This window comes from Strigops habroptila, chromosome W, assembly GCF_004027225.2.
Source record: "Strigops habroptila isolate Jane chromosome W, bStrHab1.2.pri, whole genome shotgun sequence".
Lineage (NCBI taxonomy): Eukaryota > Metazoa > Chordata > Aves > Psittaciformes > Psittacidae > Strigops > Strigops habroptila.
Genome location: NC_044301.2, coordinates 9613848 through 9636460, shown reverse-complemented (window position 1 = coordinate 9636460; position 22613 = coordinate 9613848). Strand labels below are relative to the sequence as shown.

The 22613-nt window shown below is 42.4% G+C and overlaps 1 protein-coding gene and 1 non-coding gene across 2 annotated transcripts; one reads left to right on the top strand and one right to left on the bottom strand.

Annotated features, from left to right (window-relative positions):
* The first annotated feature begins 3627 nt into the window (after positions 1–3627).
* LOC115619087 (CKLF-like MARVEL transmembrane domain-containing protein 3) lies at positions 3628–15133 on the top strand. The gene is made up of 5 exons (XM_030511116.1): positions 3628–3674; positions 7833–7988; positions 10196–10291; positions 11574–11691; positions 15093–15133. The coding sequence occupies exons 2-5, from the start codon at positions 7887–7889 to the stop codon at positions 15119–15121; spliced, it is 345 nt and encodes a 114-aa protein (XP_030366976.1). The 5' UTR covers positions 3628–3674; positions 7833–7886; the 3' UTR covers positions 15122–15133.
* Positions 14657–14818, bottom strand: LOC115619303. Its single transcript, XR_003994961.1, has one exon. It is a non-coding gene; the product is annotated as a U1 spliceosomal RNA (small nuclear RNA).
* Positions 15134–22613: the final 7480 nt, after the last annotated feature.

The following is a 22613-nucleotide window of genomic DNA, read 5'->3' as shown; positions in this document are numbered from 1 at the left end:
GCCATTGTCCACTCTGAGAGCGTTGGCCAGGCGCCCCAGTGCAGCCAAGTATGAAGGTCATTTCCAGCCTCTTTCTGACAAACAGTCACAATGAACATAAACATATATACTCCACCAAATACACTTTGACAAAAACATACTTTGTTATGTCTCTCAGTCATGAGAGGGAATCAACTCTCAGCTAGGTTCCCATCCATTACAGTAGGCAATGGCTATTTAAAGGAAACATTCCCTCCTTCAGAATTGAGAGATTGCCCACGGTTAAGGCAGCCACAAAGCAGGTCTAACATTTAAGATCATGATATTATGACTCTTCCTCACTTTTGCTTGTAGCCAATGAGCCAGGAAAACAGGACCTTCTTTCATACCACCAGGTCTGGGCTGGTTTGATAGCAAAACTGGAGTCAGCTTTAATTTGTGACTAAACAGGTGATGCTATGATAGCCAGACAGCGGACCGCCCAGATAACAGACCAGATCCACCAGCTCTGGAGCCCTCCCTAGGGCTGCAGTGCCATCTCGGCAGAGCCCTTGGGCTCAGAGGGCTGGGCAGTGCCAGTGCGGCACGGTACAAATGCACAGAGCCCTGCTCATGTCCGCTCCGTCCACTCCCATCCTCTTCCTGCAACACAGATCATGGGAAAACACAAGCACAGACACGCTGGTCTATGTAGGCTCATTATTTCCCCCTCGTGGGCCACACTAGGCTGTGCAGTCCAAGCTGCAGTCTAAGGTGCCTGTCTGCATTCACAGCAGGACAGCAAGCACTGAGCATGGTAGCAGAGTGAGGAGGTAATAGTTTGGCTCTATCTTGGTGGCACAGACAGAACTATGAAGCGTGGATAGACCTGAGCTGGCTCCTCATAGAAACCCCACAAATTGGTCTGTCTTGCATTCCTCCTTCACAGGAGGAACGCGACAGGTAGTGTCCCAAGTCTCCGAATGACCAGCATGAGTCTGTCAAGGTTATTCATCATAGCTCTGCACCTCAGCAAGAAATCCTGCTGCCCCTGCCTGCTAGCACAGATCTGCAACCCAGACAACCCACCACATGTAGCTGGCTGAGCACCAGAGACCTGTGAGTCAGGAGGACTGCATTTAATGTGACAACTCCATCTAAAGCTCTCCATTGCTTATTTCATAACTAAAACAGCACCACCACTTCCTTCTTCCCCAGCCATTTTCTAACTTAGCTACTTATAAGCATGTGAGAGCAGGAATGAACCCCCACCGTGCTGGGTGTGCAGCATGCACAGGTTTGTGTGAGCCCACAGTGTTGGTCCTCTCGCTCCTGCATAACCAGCTGTAAGTAGCTGGGCTTATCCCCAGGCACTTCAGCTGAATGGTGCTGCCACAGATGTTACTTTCATGCAGGAGGATGGGGTCTGAAGTCACCAAGACTTCTGGGATGATCTTTAGGTATTTGGAGATGTTCTTTTAAGTATTATGCTCTCGAGTGTCTCACATGGCAGGGTAAGCAAGAATGTGGGCTGAAGAACAAAACACCAGATGATCCTTTTCTTCTCACTTTACCTGCCCCTGTTATGCTGAAAATAATGTACTGTGGCATTTCTCACAGGAATCTAATGAAAAAATCTTTTTTTCTTTCAGCTACGATGAATGCATGGGGCCAGGAGCAACACAAATATATATTCCCACAGATGATCGTCCTCCGTATTTTCTTATGGACCCTTGTCAAAGAAATTAAATATCTATAAACATTAGCCTGGAAGAGGAAGCAGCATCCAGGACTACAGAACACACTGCAAATTATGTAGTCAGGCTGCAGGACTTGCAGCAGCCCATTTCATCCATCTCTTTGTCGTCTCTCACTCCGGAGGCTGCTCCCCTGTACAAGACAGCGGTGTGTGATCAGAATATCCCCATACCACTTGTTCCAGTCGAAGTACTGAAAAATTCTTCCACTGACTATCAGACCCTTCTGAATCAAATCATATAATTAAAGTGGCTCTTTCCTTCAATTCTTCTGAAGAACTCAAACCAACAAAAACATTTAAATGGAAGAATAAAACCTCTGAAAGTTTTACCTATTTTATATATTTAAACAGGGATGCAATGGGATTCTATTTTTTACAGCAAATTTTGAAAGTTTCCCTAAACTTCCCTCTTTGTGCTTCAGAGTTCCATGAAATCACACAGCATGAAAGAGCAGCAATGACAAGAAGTGTGTCTGACATTTTTGAAGCATTTCAAAACACATTGAAATCAGCCACTGCTAATGTAGATATATGTTATCCAGTCAAGCCTACTTGTTGATTTTATGATACTTTTCATGTTTTAGAGCAGAAGGAAATAGAAGAGCATTTTAGCATATTTGTAGGTATCACTAGTAACATTTCATTAAGTATCTTGGCAACAACGCATTTTTAAATAATTCTTTGTCTAAATATGTATTTCAGTAGACAGAGACACTGCCTGCTAAGCATGACTAAAAGTACCATATAGGAGCAAAAGAAAAAGGAGAATGATATTTCGATAATCACATTTTTCCTTTGGAAAGCCTGGCCAGTACCAGGCTTTACAGACCATTGCAAAGCCTGCTGTAAGGCTTCCTCAAAAGAAAGTGATGAGAAGGTGGCAGTGGATCCCCAAAACAATGGCTTTACCTACAGAAGCTGTACTACTGCACACATAAAGTACATCCGGGTCCCTGAGCTAAAGCAATACCACAAGTCAATCTGCCAGGCCTCCCAGTATTTGTACTTCAGCCTTCATCCTCCATACCAGAGAGGCTTTAACCACTTGGCTTGCTTAATTGCAGCACGTTTCACATTGTCCTGGGTTCACCTATAGCAGTCATTTTTCTCCTTCTTAGTAGCTGGTACAGTGCTGTGTTTTTGACTTTCAGCCTGGGAACAATGCTGATAACACCAATGTTTTTAGTTGTTGCTAAGTAATGTTTACTCTGACCAAGGACTTTCTCAGTCTCATGCTTTGCCAGGGAGGAGGGGAAGCCGGGAGGAAGCAGAGACAGGACACCTGACCCAAACTAGACAAAGGGGTATTCCATACCACAGCACGTCATGCCCAGTATATAAACCGGGGGGAGTTACCCGGAAGGCCAGATCACTGCTTGGGTTGGGCTGGGTATCAGTTGGTGGGTGGTAAGCAATTGTATTGTGCATCACTTTTGTTTATTGGTGGTTTTTTTCTTCCCTTTTTAGTTTTATATTCTCTCTCCCCTTGTTATTTCCCTTATCGTTATTATTAGTAGTAGTAGTTTTGTATTATACTTTAGTTATTGGACTGTTCTTATCTCAACCTGTGGGGTTTACAGTCTTTCAATTCTCCTAATCATCCTGCCCGGACTGGGGGGAAAAGGAGGGGGGATGGGGGGTGAGTGAGCAGCTGCGTGGTTCTGATTTACTGGCTGGGATTATACCATGACAGTAGGTACAATTAAACAGGTATTACAGTGCACAGCCCATGTCTGCGGCGCGGCTGCCACCCCCCAGATTTGGGGATGCTGAAACTTTCTTTTCACGTTTCTGCAGTGTCGCGGTTTCCACTTCCCTTCTTCAGAAAAACACCGAACCACTCCCCACCGCTGGCTCTCCCGTGCTCCCCGCCTGTCACCATGGAGGAGCCATTGCCCAGGCCACGCCACGGGAGCTGCTGCGCTCCCACAAGGGGCAGCTCCCGCTCGCCGAGTCAGTAAGGGCAGCTACGGGGCATGCACAGGGTGCCCACGTGGAGCTGGGGGCAGCTGGGACCGGATCGCAGCCCCCCCCTGTGGCGGGGCCTCCAGGTGCGCACCCGGCCATTACCTCAGGCACGTCTCCGGTGGTGGCGGAGGCAGACATGGCTGAGGGGGAAACTGGAAGCAACTGCTCCAACATGGGGAGAGGTCAGGGTGAAGCTCAGCTGATCGTGTCCTGGCAGACGCTGTTAGGAAACCAACAAACCGGTCACGTTAAGCTCCTGGTGCCTCAAGTGTGTTCCCCATTAGCGGGAACCCTCCTCAGTTAAAAACAGCTTTGATTTCGTTTTAACCTATCCATAGTGTGGATCCAGTGACCACAACTGACAAGATTTGGTTTATCTCCTAGTGCCATAGGGGAAGCATGGTCTACGAGACAGTACGATTATGTCCTCAGTATGTCAGGAAGGTCCTTACTCACCAACTGATGGTGTGTGGCATTACATAGGGCATCATCTACCAACTTGAGGCCTGAGCACTCCAAAAGCTGTGTTTGCCCTGACCTCACAGGGGGACACACTGTGGGGACAGCTCACTTAGTGTGAAAGGACCAAACAGTCATCAGCAGCAATGATGGAAACACTGCTCCCCCAGAAATACACCACGTTTGTTCCTCTAGGTCAAGTCCTGAGATCACAGCTGGTGGTAATTACAGGCCTTTGATTTTTAGTGTAATACTTTCTGGTGTTTTACTTGTAAAGGCTTAAAGCCTGATGGATGAGAGTACCCGCCTGGTAGGGAAAGAGAATCACAAAATGGTTTGGGTTGGAAGGGCAGGGACACTTTCCACTAGACTAGGTTGCTCCAAGCCCCGTCCAACCTGGCCTTGAACACTGCCAGGGATGGGGCAGCCACAGCTTCTCTGGGCAACCCATGCCAGTGCCTCACCACCTTCACACTGAATAATTTCTTCCTAACGTCTAATCTAAATCTCCCCTCTGACAGTTTAAAAGCCCCCCCCCCCCGTCCTGTCACTACATGCCTTTGTAAGAAGTCCTCCAGATTTCTTGCAGCCCCCCTTAAAGGTACTGGTGGTTTTTTAAGAAAACTTACCCCCACGGGCAGTGTATTTCACAATCAAAAGTTAATTTTTAAAAGGACATTAGTTGATTGATTGAAATTAGACCTTCAACATCATTTATACTAGAAATAATGAGAAATTTAAACACTAAGTTCTCTAATTTTTTGACAGCAAGTAGTCAAATATCAGGACAGCTTAAACTAGTAGTCAGGTATGTAGAACACTGTTTAGATGTGTTAGGTGTCTCTAGCTGTCCACTGTGCTAGCTCAGAGAAGTAAACAAGGAAATTCAGGCAGGAGAAAGGGAAGGTACAGGCAGAAGGAGGCAGTGCTGTCAGGCTCCCTGACCAGCCCTGTGAGTTTGTGAAGCTGTTGGGAACAGACAGGAGATGCAAGGCTGGCTTGAGAGGAAAACCCATTCATCCAGGAGAAGAGGATGACTTCTGTGGTGGGGAACACAGACCTCGGGCTGGGGAACAGCAGGCCACAGGCTGTATCAGCTCCAGCAGAAGTGCTGTAAAAACTCCAGGTACCCCCATCACTCATACAGCATCTGCAGTTTGCAAAACACATGTTTAGAAGATACCAAACCAACTAACTTTCCTCCTTTGGCACTTATTTTTGTTGCGTACTATAACATATACTAGAATTTCCTGTAGAAGCCTACAGCCAGTAGATGATGGCTTTCAGACAGGCTGGCTTTTTAACATCTCTAAATGATAACATATTTGAGGAATACTGTTTTGGTCATGGGATTAGACTCACCCTTTTGTTGTCATAGAGAAGTACTGATTATGCCTCCTTGGAGTAATAAAAACGGCTCTGTCTTGGCAAAACAGGGATTTATCCTGTGTCAGACCACTCGGGGCTTCCTGAGGGTTTGGCTGGCCATCTGCCAAGGCTGCTGCAAAGCTTTCTGTGGCTCCTTGTGGGCCAGCCCATGTGCCAAGGGTGTCGTTTCCTGGCAGAGGGAAGGCAGCAGTAGTTTTTCTCCTGTTGTCTCAGCTTTACCGGAAGAAATACTTGAAGGCAACACAGGCCCCAGAACAAATCCAGTCTGTGTACAATTAGAGAAATGCGGTGCCAAATAACTGAAAATGAGTCCAAGTTAAATCTATCACAGTTTAAATGTGTTTCATCTTTAGCTTTGCATTTCTCCTCCTGGAATGTTTGATTTTTCCCTCTTTGACACAGCACTAATGTGGGGCAGGGTTGGGTTCTGCATAAACATATGTAAATAATATTCACGGGATACAGATTTTGAATAGTGTCTTTTGATTAAAAAGAAAATGGAGCTCTCATTATTGTTACCAAATACTTCTGTCACATTATTATTATTCGGCAGCTTGGCAAGTCCCAAGAGTGTAAAAGTGAAGTCTGTGTATTATACCAGATCAGTTCTTACAACCCAGTGAAACAAGAACAATGCATAGACATTAAGATAAATATAGTATCTTACCAAAAATGTCACATCCTTTCAAACTTCACCACCCAGTCCTAACGGATCTGAACAACATACTCCAGCTATTATCATCCTAGTCAAGAACTGATGGCTTTCCCCAAAATCCAGGCTTAGAATAAAGGCTTGTTAATTAATTAAGAAATTATTTCAACAAGGTCGAACTGTTTAGTTGGCCCCTAAACCTAAGTGGGCTCCAGTGATACATGTATTTGAAGGTTGACTGACTGCTCATAGAAGTATTTATTAATTAATTCTAGGAGCCTTTTCATTCAAATATAATGATTTTTTTTTTGAGGTACAGGTTGTTCCCAGGAACATGTGGTAGCAGCAAGCAAAGAAATCCATAGATCTGAAACTGAATGAGGCAAATGCATTGATCATCACAGTGCAAACTTTTATGCTTTTCAAGAAGCCACATCTGCCTTCAGCCATGCCATCTGGGGGAAAATAACACCTGTATTTTCAGTGTTATGTGAGTGAGAATGTCAGTGTCCCAATTTAGAATTTAAAAGTTCAGAAATTCCTTGTAATCTAACACTCAAACAGCACCTACTGCTATGTTGACCAAAAGCATCTCTGAGCATTGCTAAGGCAGAGATTTGTCTCCAAGAAGAAAGGCTGAACAGAGCAGCTCAGGTGTAAAATAGCACATAATACTCACACTTGTGGGAGGTGTTTTATTCAGCATGCTAGCTACATTTTATTAGTATTATTATTTTGAGCTAATTTGAAGAAAACAGCAACCAGTTCCCATGCAAGGCAGTAGAGCTGGAGCCTCTTCCTGGAGGTGACCAACTCCCAGCATATAATTTGAAAATTTTATTAAGTTTCTCCATGGTTTCCTCACCTCCCACTTTCACAAATACAGTATCTGAAAGTCCAGAAGCACTTCGGTACTGTGGTTTAGGTGAAAATGAATTTTTTTTAGCCATTTTCCTATTGTGAAGCTTTCTGTTTTAAGCCATAAACTGTATTCTAAAGGTCTTTTAATTGAATGGGAAAACAAATGCTATTTTTTATTATTTTGTAGAGTTAGGAAACATCATGGAGATAAAACAAATGTATGGGAGTTATCTATCCAATTACTCTCTAAACCAGCTGTCTACACTGGAAAACTAGAACCTGAGACTTCCAGAAATCACAGAATAATTAATTCTCATTTCTTTTCTATACATCAACAGCAGACTTTTTTCTTTCAACTCTAAGATTATCAGTGCTGAGTTACTTTGGGCTATCTGAGCAATTATTTGGGTTTCAAATGGGAACAGTCACAGTTGAAAGTTCAAAGCTCTGTTTGCTTGGCAATGCCCTACTCTATTTTCAGAATTACCTTGTCAGCAGTGTTTACAACCCAGAGCAAATTACTGACTCAGAGAGGTGCAAATCCACCGAGCACTCTGGAAAGTCAATTTCACACACATTGAAATAAATGCCATTACTTTAGATTTATTCCATGCTAAACAAGAAAACTCATTTGGTCTAAGAAAAAAAAAAAACAAAACACAAAAGGAAGCAAGATAATGCCATCACCAAATCACCAGCAGCACTGACTGAATACTGCTTCAAAGCTGCTCAGCTGCCTGAGGCTCTGCTATTCCAAGCAAATAACTAGTTTTCTCTTTACGCTAGGTGCTGTCATTTATCATCTTTATTTGCTATATTGCATCTCTATCTACCTCTTTCATGATGGCACCACTCCTAGAGTTTCTACTGGCACTGTTTCTTTTTTTTGCCTATGCCTCAAAACTTAATGAGAAATTTAAAGGACTCTACTGGCCTTTGATGGTAAGTAGTGCAATATAAAAACACAGATTTCACTGTACAGTGTAATATGAGTAAAAAGGACTATATGGGAGTTTAAGCTGACTGTTAACAACTTCTCCCTCTTATTAGAAACTTGTCTGCATTGCCTCTCACTCAAAAGGACCCGGAGCACTCTTTAAACTATGCTATACTACATACAATAGCTTTCTTGGTGCTGACACAAAGCATGGTTTTATTAAAGCACGGAATTTATGCCCCATTCCAGGCAAATGGCTTAGGGCTGGATCTTCAGAAGCAGACAACATCAGCCTAAGTCTGCCTACTGCTCAGGGCTCCTTAATATAGCCACCCTTGAAAATGGGGAAGCCAGGGCGGGCTATATAGTAATGCATATACTTTATTAGTGTTTTTAAATTCTCAGGTAAGTGCTGTTGAGGTGCATTCATAATCATGTGCAAGCCACCTGACAGCTATTTCGTTAAGGGGGAATGTCCTGGGTTCAGCTATAGCAGTCATTTTTCTCCTTCTTAGTAGCTGGTACAGTGCTGTGTTTTTGACTTTCAGCCTAGGAACAACACTGATAACACCGATGGTTTTAGTTGTTGCTAAGTAATGTTTACTCTGACCAAGGACTTTCTCAGTCTCATGCTTTGCCAGGGAGGAGGGGAAGCCGGGAGGAAGCAGAGACAGGACACCTGACCCAAACTGGCCAAAGGAGTATTCCATACCATGGCACGTCATGCCCAGTATATAAACCAGGGGGAGTTACCTGGAAGGCCCAGATCACTGCTTGGGTCAGGCTGGGTATCGGTCAGCAGGTGGTGAGCAATTGTATCCCCTCCCCTTGTTATTTCCCTTATCATTATTATTATTGGTGGTAGCAGTAGTAGTTTTGTATTATACTTTAGTTACTGGACTGTTGTTATCTCAACCCATGGGATTTACACTCTTCTGATTCTCCTCCCCCTCCCTCCAGGAGCGGGGGGGAGGAGGAAGGGGGGGAGTGAGCGAGCGGCTGCGTGGTTCCGAGTTACCAGCTGGGCTCAAACCACTACAGTTCTTTGTGGCACCCAACATGGGGCTCGAAGGGTTGACATAACGACAGATCTGACCAGAGTGTGTCTAATCATATTTGTGATAAGCATTCATTGTTTCGGATTGATAGTCACTCGTCACAATGCTGATTTATTTGTTCTCAGAGTTGTTGTGCTTGGTCTTGGAGTTTCGGCATGTTGTACCTTACTTACAGCCAGTATTTGCTGTTTTAGTGTTTATCCACTGGGGGGCCCAGGCTAAGGTTATTGTTTCACTGTACTTCATGGTAATGACTTGTAATACAATAGACTGAGGTAACTGAGCTTGTCCTGACTTCAGAAGAGTCAAGTTTCTCGTAAGATTTGTGTTCTGAGACAGTATCTTATCCATCTGTTCTGAAAAGGCAGAAGATCTAATTGTGAACAGAGGTCAGGATATCAGTATTCCAGCTCACATGATTTACACATGCCCTGGGAATCACAGCTCCATATTTAATGCACAGTTCAGAGACGCTGTTGCCCCAGCACACCACTGCTTGTGTTATAGGGCACGGCCCTTGCCCTGCCGAGCTGCAGTCTCAGCTACAGAAGCACATATTTCTGTGACAGCAACAGGTACATTCACTTCAGGCTAGCTTGTGGAGTTACAAGTGTACATACTTAAGTATAGATCATAGTTTTAACCACTAAAAGTGTTTAGTTCCTAAATGAGGCATTCCTACAGACAGGCCTACATCTATACAGAAACAGGCACATGCCGGTTCCCCACAGGAACTGGTACACTCCTCCAGTACCACAGAAGTTCTGCTTAAAGACTTTTTAAGGCATTTCAAATGATTCTTCCATTAGAGCAGACCTTGCTGCACTCCAAGCTAAGCCTCACAGAAAGCTAGCCCTTCTCAGCCTGAAGAAAGCTATGCCTGATATAAGACTGGTAAAAGTTGGATTTATACCAACATCTGTAAGAGCAGAAGCTTATGCCAAGATTCTGGTCATCTCTCATTTAAAAATATTTCCCAGATGAGCAACTCATCTGCTACAAAACACCAGTCTGCAGTCACGCTGCAGCATCAGGCAAGTCCACTGATGCAACAACAGAGGGTTTTAGTGGCAATTTCTGAAATAATTTTTACAGGATTTTCTATGTTGGAATTTCATGACTAATCTGAGAATGCAACATTGCCTATTTTACAGGATTTCTTGCGGTGTGTCACTGCTGCCATTATTTACTTTGCCATTTCAATTGCTGCTGTCTCAAAATATAACGATGGAGCATCTAAAGCAGCAGGAGTAAGTAGATGTGAGCTTTCTACTTGAGTATTTTAGTGAATTGAGTATGGATGTACTTCAGAAACAATTCAATTTTGACCCCATTGCAAGTATCAGATGTTTCTTCAATTAACTAACTGAGAATTAGATTTGCCTAAAGCAAGGAAGAAATGGTCAGTTAGTTAGTAAAACAGGTTTTGGATCAATGAATAGCTTTTTCATCCTGACAGTACTGCTCAGTGTTAACTGTACTACTTATGGAAGGCACCTATTCTGCTTTTTAATTTCACCAGCTGTACAGGGAAGATAAACTTCTCTGTTGCTGCAAAGAACATCAAGTTCCTTGAATGGAGGGAATAATAATAATGAAAAAATAAATCAAACTTGTAACTACTAAGGACAGTCTAAATTAAATAATTTCAACCTCCTGTCTCTACTGCTTCATTTTACTTGGATGAGTTGAAACAAGAGCAGTGTCATTTTACCCTCCAGTATATGGAGCCCAGGAGAGAGCCTTCATAAACAGCATTTTGTGTTCAGAAATAAGATACAGCCTCTCCACCTGCAACTTGACTCTAAGCATCAATAATGTATGCAACATAAAGAAAATTTGCATAATAATTTAAAAAGATAGGGAAGAACAATACCCAGTAGTGTTAACCAGCAGCCCTTACCAAACCATCCCAAGTCATACACGATTTCAAAACAAAGACCTTGTTTCAATCTTTGTCACTCCATTTTGACATGGCGCAACACACACAGCATTTACCCTAGCTTCTCAGAGTGAAAGCCAGCCTATTCTTGCCATGCTGCCACTTCTTTGACACTAAACAGGTAACTCCAGAATCATTTCATCTCAGTTCACTCTGCAATAGACATGTCTCCTTGCAAACCAGTAAAAAAATATTTCCAGAGAAATCGAGGTGATTTCTTGGTGTCAAAGAGAAGCCCTGGGAGGGTGGAGGGGCAGGTTACAATCTCTGTTAGTTCCATCACAGGGCAGTGCTGGTGCTCAGAATGTGCCCAGAACCAGGGAGGGATGTAGCCTGGGGAAGGGCTAAGGATGCATCTGGCAGAACAATGGCAGACATTGCTACTCAGGCTCCCAAATTAGCTGTAATTTAATTGATGCCAGTGGGTGACAAGGCATTTCCCTTCCCTGTCTTTTTAGGAAGGCACAGGCCAAAAAAAAATCAAACCCCAGTTTTCTTTAAGAATTGTTGTTGTGTCAGTCAGGCTTATTTTGGTTTGTCATTGATGGACATGACCTGTTGTTAAAGAGAGTATTATTTTGCCATTTTAGGTATTTAGATTTATAGCCACGATAGTGTATGCCATTGATTTCTACATAACCTTCAATGACCTGGTTACTTTTCTCAAGCAAGGCAGTTCTGATTCCCCTGAAGGGCACAAGTCAGAGGGTAGGTGAAATTCCCCGTTTTGGTTATGTGAGCACGTAATGTGAGGTTTTCTTCTCCATTTCACCCTTCACAGGGGAACAAGAGGATTCACTCAGTAAGAACAGTTTCTATTCTTGGCTACCTTGGGTTTGTATGCCACAACTATACTGAATTATCAATGTCTTAAAGTCCAACTGGAATTTCAGTGATTTATAAAAAGAACTAGCAAGCCAGGACTGTGAAGTTTCTCAAGAGTTATACGCCATCTAACTTTGAAAGGCCCCAAATCCCATTATAGAAATTATTGTGCAGCACAGACTTTTTTCTTCCCAAAGTGTCTTACTTTAAAGACAAACATCTACCTTTTCTTGATAACTTAATATTTCACTTAATTTTGATAACTTTAAAAATATTTTTAAACTTAATAATTAACATCCATTAGCCCACAGTTTTGTATATCCCTTTCTCTTTACCATCTCTTTATCATGATTACCTGGGCGACAAAGCCCAGTGCGCAGGGAGCTGGTGACCAGGAAGCAGAACAGCGCCGGGCTGTCGCGGGGCGGGCGGACCCCCCGGGGGGTGGGAGGCCAGTCCTGCCGCCCCCCCCCGGCTCGGGGGTCGGGGAGGCTGTGGAGCGAAGGGGGAGGCGGCCGGGCTGCTGCTGCTAAGCCCCTTAGGGCTGCGCGCTGCGGCGGGGAGGCTGAGGGCGCGGAGCCGCCGCCGGCGGGAGCTGGCGGTCCGTTCCTGAGGAGGGGGAGCCCCGTGCCCCGGGGGGAAGATAGGGAACAAATTATTTTTGCTCTCGTGAGACCTCACTTGGAGTATTGTGTACAGTTCTGGTGTCCTCAACATAAAAAGGACATGGAACTGTTGGAGCAAGTCCAGAGGAGGGCCACGAGGATGATAAGAGGGCTGGAGCACCTCCTGTATGAAGACAGGCTGAGAAAGTTGGGGCTGTTCAGCCTGGAGAAGAGAAGGCTGCGTGGAGACCTCATAGCAGCCTTCCATTATCTGAAGGGGGCCTATAAGGATGCTGGGGAGGGACTCTTCATCAGGGACTGTAGTGATAGGACAAGGGGTAGTGGGTTCAAACTTAAACAGGGGAAGTTTAGGTTAGATATAAGGAAGTTCTTTACTGTGAGGGTGGTGAGGCACTGGAATGGGTTGCCCAAAGAAGTGGTAAATGCTCCATCCCTGGCAGTGTTCAAGGCCAGGTTGGATGGAGTCTTGGGTGACATGGTTTAGTGCAAGGTGTCCCTGCCCATGGCAGGGGGGTTGGAACCAGATGATCTTAAGGTCCTTTCCAACCCTAACTATTCTATGATTCGGGGTCAAGCTTTAACCATCTGTGGGCAAATGGCCTTGAAATCCGAGGGCCACCCAGCATAAAATTAACAGGATTGTTATAAAATTTCTTTTTAATATAGGAGGTACAGTCTACCTCAGATTAGACAGATCCACTCAGACAAAGATAAAAAGAGGGACCTGCTGTTGGTGAACTTCCTATTTCAAATCAAGTCAGGACACAAGTAGCTATTTTGCAGTACCCAGGAGTCCAAAGCAAGCATCATGCCCCGATACTACTCATTGCACCCACACAAATGAAAAAGACTGCTCCACACCTAAAAACAGACCAAAAAAATCCCCCCCCAAACCCTGAAAAACAAACACCCAAGATGTGTACAGAATCCTTAAAGGTCTATAGTAATGCTAACAGTCTTTTCTAGGTATTTTAGTAGACTGTTAAATGTTTTGCAAGCTTTAGGCCAAAAAGAGACAAAGAAATGAAGAATTAAGGGAACACATCATAGGAATGAGACAAGACTAAAAACTGTTCATCCCCACAAACCTCAGAAGAAAATCAGATGATAAGGATACAAATTTAGGCTAAAGATTAGATCAAATTTCCCTGGAGATGAAGAGACAAATTTATAAACTTACAAATCTGCAGTCAAGCAGCTTTGTGTTGAAGATTTGACTGCAAGAAGGGCTTTGCCCTGCAGCACTGCTCCTCCAGCACCAAATTCATGTTCACATTGGGGCTCTCAACTGCTGAGGCCAGAAATCCCTTGCTTCCTTGCAAGTGGAGCCCCGAGCTTGGGCAAGATGTACCTCTATAGGCCTATTAGGATTTCTTAACATTGTAAAGCTTTCAGATACGTTTAACTGGCAGTGCGTAACTGTGACTCCCAGCAACATTCTAGTACAGGAAGCATGTCTTCAGCAGACTTTCTCTTGGTAGTCATGCTAACAGTAATACCTTAGCAACTTCTTCCATCTGAACTGTTACATATGCAGTGGTCTAAGTGCCTCTGAGCAGCATTTCTCAAGTCCTTTGAAGCACCATTTAAAGCTCCGTCATATTAGTAAGAACTGTCATGTTCCAAGCCTTTTCCTAAATATGCCACATCCTGTCCTGGGTTCAGCTATAGCAGTCATTTTTCTCCTTCTTAGTAGCTGGTGCAGTGCTGTGTTTTTGACTTTCAGCCTAGGAACAACGCTGATAACACCAATGGTTTTAGTTGTTGCTAAGTAATGTTTACTCTGACCAAGGACTTTCCCAGTCTCATGCTCTGCCAGGGAGGAGGGGAAGCCGGGAGGAAACAGAGACAGGACACCTGACCCAAACTAGCCAAAGGGGTATTCCATACCATGGCACATCATGCCCAGTATATAAACCAGGGGGAGTTACCCGGAAGGCCCAGATCACTGCTTGGGTTGGGCTGGGTATCAGTCAGCAGGTGGTGACCAATTGTATCCTCTCCCCTTGTTATTTCCCTTATCATTATTATTATTGGTGGTGGTAGTAGTGGTTTTGTATTATACCTTAGTTACTGGACTGTTCTTATCTCAACCCATGGGAGTTACATTCTTCCGATTCTCCTCCCCATCCCTCCGGGAGCAGGGGGAGGAGGAAGGGGAGGAGTGAGTGAGCGGCTGCGTGGTTCTGAGTTACCGGCCGGGCTTTAACCACGACAGTTCTTTGGAGAGCGCGAACGCAGTCCCCCACTACCACAAATTATGCAGTCAAGTTTCCCACATTTGCGGAAATTGCAGAGGTCAGCACACTCGGAGTACAAGAGATGAGCCTCACCCTGGGAAAACCACCTGCCTGATCATGGTGTCTTCCCTGCCAGATAAGTATAACAGTAACACCTTTGCAACTTCTTCCATCTGAACTGTTACATACATAGTGGTCTAAGTGCCTCTGAGCAGCATTTCTCAAGTCCTTTGAAGCACCATTTAAAGCTCCGTCATATTAGTAAGAACTGTCATGTTCCAAGCCTTTTCCTAAATATGCCACATCCTTTGAAGCAGATGCCTGCTGAAGAGCAGTGTATCTCTCCCAGCAAGAGCTAAAGTTGATGTGGAGGTGGCCAGTTTTCATTTTCACTATTTTTTCTTGTCTTACATTTCAGATGAGGACTCCAGTTCTGGCTCGGACTGAAGAACTGAACAGCCACAAAGTGTGAAGGGAAGATCAGCAGACACTTTCCTCTTTGCTGAATGCACTGCAAATTGAAATATCTATCTCCCTTATTTCAGACTTGGTATCCTCTTTCCACCTCACTGTTTATGGAATCATCAAAGCACAAACAGGGCAGTAATGTGGAAGAGGAGACTATTCCCAAAGCCATTAGACAACCCTTTAGAACTATGCATTTTACAGCAGTTCAGCCTGTTCCAGGTCTGTATCCAAACAACACATCTCAAATCTCCATTGCTCATTCTTCCTCAGCACTACAGTGCACTGAGTAAACAGGATCATAATATTTTAATCATGTAAGTGGAGCTTTTAATATGCTTTATTAATTCCAAATCTGTAACACATATCTTTTATATTTCTTGCTGTGCCAAAGAAGAGAGGGTCAGAATGCCTCTACCTTATTTGTATTTTTCTTGATTAACTAACAGTATTTCTTTATCTGAAGTCTGAGTATTCCGCTATCTCAAGCACTGAAGGCATAGATTATAGCTAACAGGTTGGTTTCAATATGTTTATATCTACTGCCTATCTGTGACAAGAAAAAGTGACAACTGGAAATCTGCAGCAAGAACAAACCTCAGAGTGTAACTGTGCCACAGTGTAGCTGCCTCACCAAACATTCAGTATCGCTTTTTTAAGCTGCTTGGATAGGGTCACATCCCATCTTCTGCAATTTCACCACAGATATGAGGTAGAACAGATGAGGCATCATCTTACCAGCCTCCTCTCTACCATTTGTGTGGAAGCCCTTGTATGTGTTTGCACATACAGGTAAGGAAGGCTTGTCAAATACCATTCAACAGCTGCCTATTGAAGCCTGCAGATATTTGTGTGCAAGATCTCAACCACTGATCTTATGCTCTGTGTTGCAAATGCTGGTCCTCCCAGGAGGAGCAGTGTTGGATCTGGTCTGCTGGGTTTGCAAAACAGACAGCTTTTTCTGTAAAACTCAGGATACCTGGGCCCCAGAAGGACAGAACATCCTTCCCACTGTGAAAGGGCAAAAAAACAACCTCCAAACTGAAGAATGTCTGCAATGAAATTCGTTTTCCCAGACTCCTTTTTTGGTGTGTGTTTTTCAGTTTGGGTTGGGTTCCCCCCCAGAAGGACATGATTTATCTTGTTGGTGTAGTATTCTAGGGGAAAAGCTTTCTGAATTTGAATTTTCTGAAGGTGTTCTCGTGGGTAGCACAACCTACCTTGAAATACTTGTGTCCACCTATAAACACATACTGCTTGGAAAAAGCATGGTGTGCTTCCTACATATGGCAATCAGATAGGTCTATTTCAAAGAAACCTTTATACATTTTAAAAAATTCATATAGTACCAGAACAGGTGGCCTTCAGAAGAAGTAATTAAGATGAGAGCAGATGGTACTCACAGAGTAAATGGAAAACAGGGATAAACCAATAAAGGCAGATTTTCTTTGGAACAAGATCACCACTTGGGTTCCAATTCCTTGTTAGCAGCTGCTGATGGGCAGAACCTAGTACCCAACAGCAAGCAGGGGCCTGGGAAGGTGCTGTCAGACACAAGAGCTGTCTATTGGGCAGCTCCCACATATGTTTCCAGACCACTGAGGGAATAAAAGCAAAAAACAAAGGGTTGCTTCTAACTGTAACAAATCATCTTTTCTTTTATGAGAAAGAGCTCTTTGGGCCTCTTCCTGTATGAGATTCCATGTTTCTTTTCTTTTGTCGTATTTTACTGGCGCATACTGTGACTTCAGGGGACCTGGGCTCATTTTTAGTCAATTGTTTTGTATTTCTCTTTTTTAATTAAAAAATTGTATTGCATGTTACAGCTGGAAACTAGTACATGGTTAATATTTAGAAACCATGCTGGATTAAACCTCTTTTAATAGAAGTGTTGGGTGTCTACTTAAATTTAAGACCTGGGTTTATTGACTTGCCTCTGCCCAGTGGGAGTAATGGTGTTTCAAGGAGCTCCATCAGGCAGGATTCCATGTGCTGGGGAGGTGGCCCATAGCCCAGAGCCAGCACTGATGACCTGTCACTCAACACTCACACAGCTTGCAAGGAGAAACTTTAGCACATAAGCATTAAAGAACTTAACCAAGAATCAGTTTTAGCATACTCAGTAGACATTGGAGATACCGTGCTCTTACTTGGCAACTAACACTACTGTAACCAGCAATCCCCTTTGGGTTTACCCATCACAGACATGTTAGAACCTAAAATCTGCTAAGGTCTTCTAGGTTTATTCACGTTGGAATACTCCTAAATTCTGCAGAAGAGGCAAACAAAATTGCTCATGAGCTGCTTCAGGACTACTTTGGCAGGCAGGCAGGGAATTGCCTGTCCAGAGAATTTTGTTATTGACATTCAAGTATTTGATGATTCTATTTATTTCTAAGCAGTTTGCCCCCAGGGTCAAGCACTTATGTAAGATTCCAGCATTTTATTTAAAAATATCTGTTCCCATGATTGAAATAAAATACACTTTTGTATTTTATGAATATAATTTCAGAATAGAAAATTCAATTAAAAATAATTAAAGCCAATTCTGATTGGGGGGGGTGGGGGGTTGGCTCAGGCTTTTGTTCATCTCCTGCCAGCAATACTGCACTAAGCTCAGAGTTTGGTGTAGGGAGAGAAAGAGTCTGCTTGGTTTTTTGGCTTTTATGTTTGCTGGTTTGTTTTTCCTCAACTGACAAGACCAAAACAGCAGGAGATTCAAGATTCATGACACAAGCTATACCTGCAGCACGCAGCTAGCTATTCCCCTTTTTAATTCCAGTGCTTGTTGAAGAGCACTCAGAAGTAGACAAACCTAGGGAGTGGCCAGTTTCCAAATGTGGAACAAATCTATGTAGAAACAACACGAGTCTCATGATCTAACCACTGTGAATGAAAGCCACTAACAGGAAGGAAAAATCGATAGGCTGGCATCACAGGTGAATGACTTCATACAGCTCTCGCACTGTTTGAGGGTCTCTCTCCCACCTTCTCCTATCAAAAAGCTTTTATACTTCCCCGTGGATGATTGCTCCAGTCTTGTGCGGTGATTATGGTCAGGTGATGTTAAGGAATTCACAAAACCTTTCCAAGCAGCCTTTTTAGATTTTGACTGAAATAAAAGTCTCAACTGTCCTTTTAACACTGTCCATTACTCCACTTACTTAATTTTGCTTTTCACGTGACACTGTTCAAAGTTCTGTAAGTCTTTTAAATTTCCAACTGACAAAGGAAATTCCAAGACACCAAGTGAAAAGCCGTGTATCTCAGCCTAGTGCTATTTGAGAAGAACACTTCCACCAGCCTGGTGTGTTGGGAGGCAGAACACAATTTAATGCTCTGCATAGCAAGCAGATATTTTTAATTCATTATGCTTCTGGTAAGCATTCATTGTGCAAATTTCTAAGCCTGAATTTTATAGCTGCATCTTCCCCTGCTAGGAGGCCAACAGCCTGTATCATTAAGCGAGCATGTACTTGTAACCAAACACTGACATTGAATGTTTCTGACACCTGCATTTCTAAAATGCAGAAATAAATGAGAAAACGTACACTGCTACTAGGCTGAGATAAACCTCATAGCAGGCAGCTTGTAACCAACCTCACCAGAGACTAAAAATAATAAAATTAAAAGTGCTTCATTCCAAAGTCCAGGATACAAACTGGCCCCAAAGAGCAAATGCATGATACATAGCACCATGCATATGTAAAAATACAAGCAGCAGCTCCACCTAGCCCTCCTTTAATCTTTTTTTTTTTTTTTTTAATTTTTTTTTATTTTTTAGCATGGAGAGAGAAAAAGAGAGAGAATACATCAAGGAAGCACTTGAGACACCTCTTGCAAGGAGTAATGGTTTAAAAAACAGGATGGAGATACCATCTCTCATTTTATTTCTAAATAAACAGGACTGCATCAAAAAACCCCACACTGCAACACAGATTCCTCCTTTACTGGAAGAATTCACACTAAACTGAATTTTCTGTAAAACTTCTAGGTCAGAAGGTAAAACAATGCTACCCAGAGAATTAGTATCAATTACATTAAGGACTGATCTCTAAGCTGGTCCAACGGATGCAACACCACAACAGAAGAGTTTACCACTGCCAACAGCCCCATACAGGCAGAATGACCCAGCCCGTCTTGTAGCAGAAAAGCTGTATGAGCACGAGTCTCCTTTGTTAATCCTTCTGTAGAAGCTCAATTGCACCACCACCTTTGTCCACCTCTCCACATGCACATTATCCCTAAGCAGTGTTTTAAGAGCATCATCCATATTCACAAATCTTTCCACAACACACTCAACCATCCATGGGTTTCTGCAGTTCTTTCTTACCCTTATTAACTCAATGTTTTCACCTTGCACCTAAAGCACCTGGATACCAAAAATCCCAACTGAATCAAGGTAGGACTTGGAACTTACAGCCCATGAGGGGCAAAGTATTACCCACTCATTCTGGCATTTCAACCCCAAAGTTCCTTTTCAGTCCAGAACGTGATGCTGCAAACCACAAGACCCAGCATTCCAGCCCCTTACAGCATACCAGAGGGAGAAACACAAGAGCAAACCCCTTCAGCAACAAAGCAGTACCGTGTGCTTTCTGCTACATGTAACCTCTCAAGGACTGCTTGCACATGTTTTTTCATTAATTCGTGTATCTATGAAGTTTGTCTTGTCAGAGACAGTCACAACTCAGGGTTGGCTGGTTTGATGTCTAACCCCTATGCTGTTGCCTTGCGCAGGAAGTGCATTTATCAATGGCACTTACTGGATTATCAACTAACTGACCACTACATCTGGTATACTGAGTTTATATGGTTACCTTTACAAATGAAGACAATATTTTAGTACTTTAATATGTCCATTTATTAAACAGGAAGTCCTTCAAAAATTATTCCATACTATATTGATCAAGATAAGTGTTAGAAAACTACCATTTTCCTTACATACAAAAATACAGACTTTTACCACTATGAAGACATGATCAGAAGAGTACCATGAAAATTTGTAGATCTCAAGTCTTCGAATATCAGAAAGAAAAAAAACAGAAAGACAAGTAAATTAAAAAATTTACAAAAAGTATTGTGCCCGTATACAAAAGACTGGAAATGCAAAATGGCATTTAAAACTGATAAATACACCATTTAAATTATGCTATAACAGTATGGATTTTAAAAGCAAAGACTGCTTTCTGTATTGCAAGCATAAACACCAATAGAAAAGAAGCATACAGACATCGACAAATCATTACTGGTGTAAAACCAAGCTGGGGTTACACTTTCTTACCTTGCCCATGGAATTGGTTAAGCATTAATGGCACAACCTGCACATACAGAGCTGGAAGATGATACACATGCATGTAAGTTCCAGCTGTCAACCCAGAGATGACAGTGATCACAGCTGGTAGGTATCGCTACAGAAAGTATTTATTTTATCAGCTGGCCTCGTGTGCAGTTTCAGAACTTCAAGAACAATAATTACTTTAAGGCTGTAAATGGTCTCTATATCAACATTTGTTAACTCGTGATAGTCTTTAAATCCTTATTTGGTGAGGAGTACCTGATCTGCAGTCCCCTAAAAGTCAGTGGGGAATTTTGCCTGAGTGAGGACAACAGAGTCAGGTTCTGCACACAGAGAGAATGCTTGTAAGATTTTCATTTTCCTTGGCAAGACATTACAATTTTTCTTACTTCAAAAGCAAAATACCAAGGGTATTACACAGCAGACTTGTGCTCAAATGATAAAAGAAAAATTGTATCCCATTGCTCAGCCCGAGATGGAACTCTAACCCACTACTTCTGAGCTGTTCACAATTACAACTCTGACAGTATAGGACCTATATCCCAGGGGATCAGGTTTTTCGGTCAGGCCTGAATGCTCCTTCCTGACACCATAAATGATGAGCTAGAATCAGAATGTTTAGGTTATACCTTTTTCTGGAGGACCCAGAATCAGCACCCAGGATACAGATACCCCACACCGAGCATCTCTTTACACAAGTCTCAAGGAAAAAAATTGGAGTACCTTCTAGCTCACGTCAGCAGTGTGCTTCATCTCCATCTTTCAGGTAGCAGCTGAAGGCAGAGCAGAGCAAAAGCGATACAACCTTTTGATTGGCCATGAGATCAGATTTACTATTCAGTGCACAAAGGGAAGTCAATAACTACAGTAGCCATAAACTGGTAGTAGTGGAAACTCACATTAAAAAATAGTGTTTACTGGTTTAATAAATTTACATCTCTTTTGTGAATGACAAGTGTTTATACCACACATGAAGGCACCCTAGGTAAAGCAGTTTCTCAGTATTTGTTTACAATTCTGTGAAAAGACATACAAAGTGTCAACTTTCAAATAAAAATTGAGCATTATTATGAGAAATAAATACATACTTTACTATTTTATTGTAGGTTTCTGAACCCTTACAAACTTCAACATATACAAATAGTTTAAAAATTACACTAACACAGAAGAGAGTAAGTCTAGACAAATATAATGATTAGCTAAAAGTAATTCGTTATGTCATAAATGTTGCGTCTTAAGCATAGAAATAATTTTAAAATGCAATAAATTGGCCACAATATATAAATAAAAATATTTTCTTACTCCAGAACTGTGATGCATGAGTTAAAGCTGGATGAACTGCAGTGCTAAGATACACTCTCCCTCCACAATATCCAACAAGTAGAAACCAGTAAACATTCAAAATTAAAGTATAAGCAGTAGAAAAATGAAGGTAGCAATTATTGTAATAAAAGGGTGCCAGCCAGAACCACTTTAACCTGTAGACATCAGGATAAATGTAACATTACTACAAGTATTTAGACAATACTACTTTGGAGATTAAAAGGTTACCAAAAGCAATAAATCAGTCTAGTTGAGAGAGGGTATTTTCTTTCAAACACATGAAGTTTTTAATTAAATATGTCTATCGAGACATTTGTCCAAAGCAAAACAAATACAATACCCTGAAATCTCCCATATTCTAGACAATAGTCCGTGACAGTCAGAAGAGGCAGATGGGTCATATTTCATTCTGTTACATCCAGATGTTATTAAAATAGCTGTAGGGACCAGCCCCAATCAAAAAAATAAGAAAAAACCCAGATATACTGTTAATAAAATCTGGCTATTGCTTTTTTAAATGCTCCTATGTCCTCATTCTGAATTCATGGAGATAGTTTCCATATCCTTCCATATATGCTAACTGGCTTTTTAAAATTTTACCCATGAAGTCCATGGTATACAGATAAAATCTTCATAGTAAACACAAAGCTCTATGCTATAAATATGTCGATCAAGGTAACTATGTATATTGTATATAAATTTAAATATCTTCTGTTTGCCAAGTCTAATTTAAAAAGGAATATCTGTGGCTAGTTATAAAAAAATATTTATTAACCCATAGAGATTAAAAGGCAATTTCACTAACTCATCCATCCAGCACATCCTAAAGAGCTGCACTGGGATTTTGGATAG